General features: G+C 39.8%; 1 protein-coding gene across 1 annotated transcript in view; it reads left to right on the forward strand.

Annotated features, from left to right (window-relative positions):
- Positions 1-3,359: 3,359 nt before the first annotated feature.
- Positions 3,360-4,504, forward strand: part of LOC129407366 (uncharacterized) — a 1,856-nt gene continuing 711 nt past the window's right edge. Inside the window, exons 1-4 of the mRNA XM_055148146.1 lie at positions 3,360-3,440; positions 3,553-3,602; positions 3,897-4,057; positions 4,174-4,504. The exon at positions 4,174-4,504 is cut by the window's right edge and continues 711 nt beyond it. Of these exons, the coding sequence (XP_055004121.1) occupies positions 4,178-4,504 (327 nt within the window). The 5' untranslated portion in view covers positions 3,360-3,440; positions 3,553-3,602; positions 3,897-4,057; positions 4,174-4,177. The remainder of the gene's footprint in view (positions 3,441-3,552; positions 3,603-3,896; positions 4,058-4,173) is intronic.

A 4,504-nucleotide genomic window follows, 5' to 3' on the forward strand; every position in this document is an offset into this window, starting at 1 on the left:
CAAAGCGCCTCACCAAAGAAGTAAAATCTAATGTGGATTATTTTGCACTATATGCAATTATTTTTTAAGTCAATTTTTTTATTATTTTTAAGCTAGTATTTATTATCTGTGTTACCTTTTCCTGCTGTTCTGAAATAGTGCGTTGCAACACTTGGAATTTCCCCACTGTGGGACTAATAAAGGCATATATTATCTTATCTTATCTTACTATATATATATATATATATATATATATATATATATATATATATATATATATATATATAGACACACATAGATACATAGCTGCACTCTAGTAAATTGACCCAATGAACAATTTGTTCATTGAGCATGTCTTGCGCTTGCGCTGTGTCAACTCAACCCGCCAACATAGGGGGCAGCACTCAGTAACTCAGCAGAAGAGACATGCGTGCCATGTGCTCGGGCCTCTGGACCATCCACCAGCAACGTGACCAAGACCTCTTCTTATCAACGGCTGCTTCTGTTTCCCCGTGATTAAAGTGTGAATACCACAGACCAAATGGACCACATAGAACACATTTCTGGTGTTTTTTTCAGGATAACACTTTTTCATACCAGAGATCTGGTTTGTTACATATATGTCACATTGGGCGTTAGTGGTAAACTTATTCCTTATTTCAAAATAAGTAAACCTGAGAGTTATTACTGCTTGGTAACAGAAAATTACCTTTTTATTTACATTTTCACAACATATATCAAAGCTGTGACTTTAATAGCAAGGTTTAACATAAAATTCGTCTTCAGTTTTGCTTTGCTTCACAAAATATGCCAAATGTGCAAATATGCATCAAAATAAATAACACTGCCTATTTGGGGGCATTCGCAACAAGCTACCATAGGTACAGAGAACTGAACAACAGATCTAAAAACAGAAACTGTGCAAAAAAAAAAAAAAAAAGCTCAAGAGAAATAGAACCCTTGTATCATCAGTACCATGTGTGAAACATTTTCTCAGTTTCTTTTGTCTGTTAAGTATCTCTAGCCTTTTAGTCTAAGCCAGATGCTAAGACCTGTTTTTTTTCCTCAGTGAAGCAAAGATGGACATCACCTTTCTCACTGAGAGTGGTGGTTGCATTGATTTTGCAGAGTTTGCAGTGGCCATGCTGTCACATTTCACAGGCCAGTGTGCAACTTGGTCAGTACGAACATTATCTGGAAGTCCACCACAAACCCCTCTTGGGCAGTGGTGGTGGTGAGATGTGATGGTGTGCCAGAAACAAGTAGATGTACCACCTTTGTGAACTCATGTGGTACTTGCACCTTGCAATGTATGCATAAAGGATGTCTACTCCTCACATGAGCGTGTTGTAGTCCTTCACAATGTGTGGCCTCCTAACACACTGTGAAGGAGTAAGACACCAATGTGTGGTGTTATGAACTTTCTGAAGTACTCCAGAGGACTAAGAATATTGTCTGGATGTGTGACATGTGGTCCTTTGTGCATTCAGGGGTTTCAAAAGGCTTCTTCCTCTGAGAATTATTTTTTTTCCCTTGGACAGTTTCTTGTTTTTTTTTCCTAGGATGGATGTATTTTGGTGCCCTGAATTCACGTTTGGTTGTGGTACATCATCTGATGTACTTGATTCACTACTGTCTGAATCATCACACTCACTTGACTCGTCACCCTCCCTGTCTTGGCTATTGGGCTTATAAAGAGTGTTATCAGGGTTTTCATCTGAGCTATCGTCACATCGCTCAAATTCACTATCATCTCCCACGATGGCCTCTAGTGCATCCTGAAGAATGTTGCACTTGTTCTTTTTGCATACTACAAAATTAAATAGAAATAAAAGAATATTTATTATTCATGGGATTGGTAAAAATTGTGAGCACTATGTACAGATTTGCAAAAAAGTGTTTTTGTAATCCAAACCAAATACTTATTATATTTATATTTACTTATATTATATTATTATAGTATAGTATAGATAATTTTGTGCTTCTGTTTGTTCAGTACACTTTTAATTGATCAGCAGTACATATTTCAACTTAATATAACTGATACAGCTAAATTAATTGGGTGGATTATTACCGTTTTGTTATTGTGACAAATAGGTCACATCAATTTTTCATTCTTATTTTAAGGCTAAAAGCCCGATGTGACATATATGTTACAGCGAGATCGGGGGGCAAGCATCCGGAGTAAAGGTAATTTTTAATATACTTTTAGACTTGTCTTAATAAGTGTGACCTATTTGTACGCACTGAGGCACGGAAAGTAATCTACTTAGAGATGATAAAAAAAAAAAAAAAAATATATATATATATATATATATATATATTTCTTTTTTTTAATTTTTATTAATTATTCGTATGGTAATTATTATTTCGGGGTCAAAGCCATAAAATCGCCGTTTATTTTTGATACCATATGCGATTATACCCTTATGTTTGCTTATGAGGAGGGAAAAGTTTGATTTTATTTAGTTTATCCCAACCTCCATTTTGTGCTAACGTTAATACAACACTTGACAGGGTGAGGTAAGTAATGAAATGGTTTTGCTGTGCGCACTAAGTGAAGTTAAAGGCATAAGTCCTGGGAGAACATGTGAGACGAGCGGGCAGCGGCTAATAGAACAGCGAGCGGCGACTTGCTAGTGCTCCGAGCCGCCGGAGCTGCAGCGGTGTCCTCCCTATGCCTTGGCCGCCGCTGGGACTCTTTGTGTGGGGCGTCGCGGTGAAGAGTCTTCCGGCGCTCTCCGGTGGGTTTTCCGTGCTGCTGTTGAGCACTTTAGTTTGGAGAAATGGCGCGGTTGTTGATTAACTATGCATCCATAAAGAGTTACACGCCGCTATTTAGACATCGACGTCTAATTGTCAGAGTAGCGGGTTATTCCGGAGACGAACAATCATTTTGCTAGGAGTCACGTGGTGCCCCTGCAAGCACTAGGTGCCCTACGCGCTGTGCCCACTGCACAGCGTTTACGCACGTAACCTCGCGGCACGGGCATTAGATTTGCGTGCGCAGGACGCGCTGCTCCATACGTGCGCCTGTCGCGTTACGTGGAGCCGCCCTCATTTACTTTTCATGGGTGCGCATAGATGTCATTGAGAAACACAGAGCCCTTGCTGCGAGGTTGCGCGCGTAAACGCTAACGCGTGCAGTGGAGCCTAGGCTTAATGGGGAACTACGGAACTGCCTTCTTTGTGTGCGCTTTTTGTTGCACATTTAAAATCAGTAGTAGCGGAAAACTGGCATGTCGTAATATCGGGATAGGCTGCTGACCCCTTCATAAAGTTCAAGTGCAGCTGCTTTTACAGTAATGTTAATTTTGCTTGATAGCTTTAGTAGCATGACACTGGGAATAAAATTAAAAAAAAGACCATTAACAGACCGATCAGTTAATGTCTTTGTATCTCTCTGTTCTAGTTTGAAGGAGTTCAGATGGAGTTAAAAGATTATTGGTGATAGTTACAAGGTAATCAAATGAATGTTAATTCTTCTATGAATGTTTTTCAAATTTGATATTCTGAAAGTGCTTAATTGTTCGGCTTCAGATCAGTTAATGTGTTTGCATCACTGTGTTCTAGTTTAAAGGAGTTCAGACGGAGTTAAACATTACTGGAGATAAAGTTACCAGGTAATCAAATGAATGTTACTTCTTCTGTCAACCTCCCCACCCTCTCACACCATCATTTTTTAAGCCAAACACTCAAGCATCCAGCTGCTCAGGTACACATTAGAGAGCAAACAACTACTGACACAATCTACAAGACATCAAAAGTAACCATTGATGGCACAGACTATGGCTGTGGAATGTTTCTGTCTGTAGGAGTCAGCGGTGGACTATCTAAATTCAGCAAAATAGAACAGATCTTCCTTGTCAATCACAATGTATCTTTTCTGTGTTGTGATTATGACTCTTGGTATGTAGAACATCTACGGTCCTACGAGCTGTCGACTGCAAATACAAGCCTGTCAATCCACCTTCAGTCTGAGTTGAATGATACAGCCCCCCTCTCAGCATACAAGGTAGACGGATCGCTGCTGCTGACCCCCAAGAGGTTCATTCAAGTGAGAGGGAACTGAGTTCAGGTAAAAGAGATTACTTTTATTTACCAGTTATAGTCTGTCTTCACTCTGTGGAATTACGCAAGTTGTACACTAGATATGATACACTTTTAACAACCTGATTTTGTCTTTTCATTTAGCACAATGGCAGCTGCATCTCCACAACCAATGATCCTTCGTGTTGTTGATCCAGACCAGGCTAGAAAACTAAAACTCAGCTCAAGACCAGCCTCTGTTGATGCACTGATCAAGATTATAAAAGAACAATTGGAAATTGACCTCCACTTTGATTTGCTGTATGAAGATCCAGACTTTGACGGGAAGCTTACTTCCCTTACAGACATTCAGGATTTGCCACAAAAAGCTATTGTCCACATCGCAGTTTCAGAGGACTCCAGCTCTATTGCATCTACTATTCTGCTTTCAGATGTGTCATCTCCAGAGCGTCTCTGCAGATGGCCTCCTGGTCCT

This window comes from Boleophthalmus pectinirostris, unplaced genomic scaffold (genome assembly GCF_026225935.1).
Source record: "Boleophthalmus pectinirostris isolate CB_2022bp ecotype Guang Dong unplaced genomic scaffold, ASM2622593v1 HiC_scaffold_950, whole genome shotgun sequence".
Classification (NCBI taxonomy): Eukaryota; Metazoa; Chordata; class Actinopteri; order Gobiiformes; family Gobiidae; genus Boleophthalmus; species Boleophthalmus pectinirostris.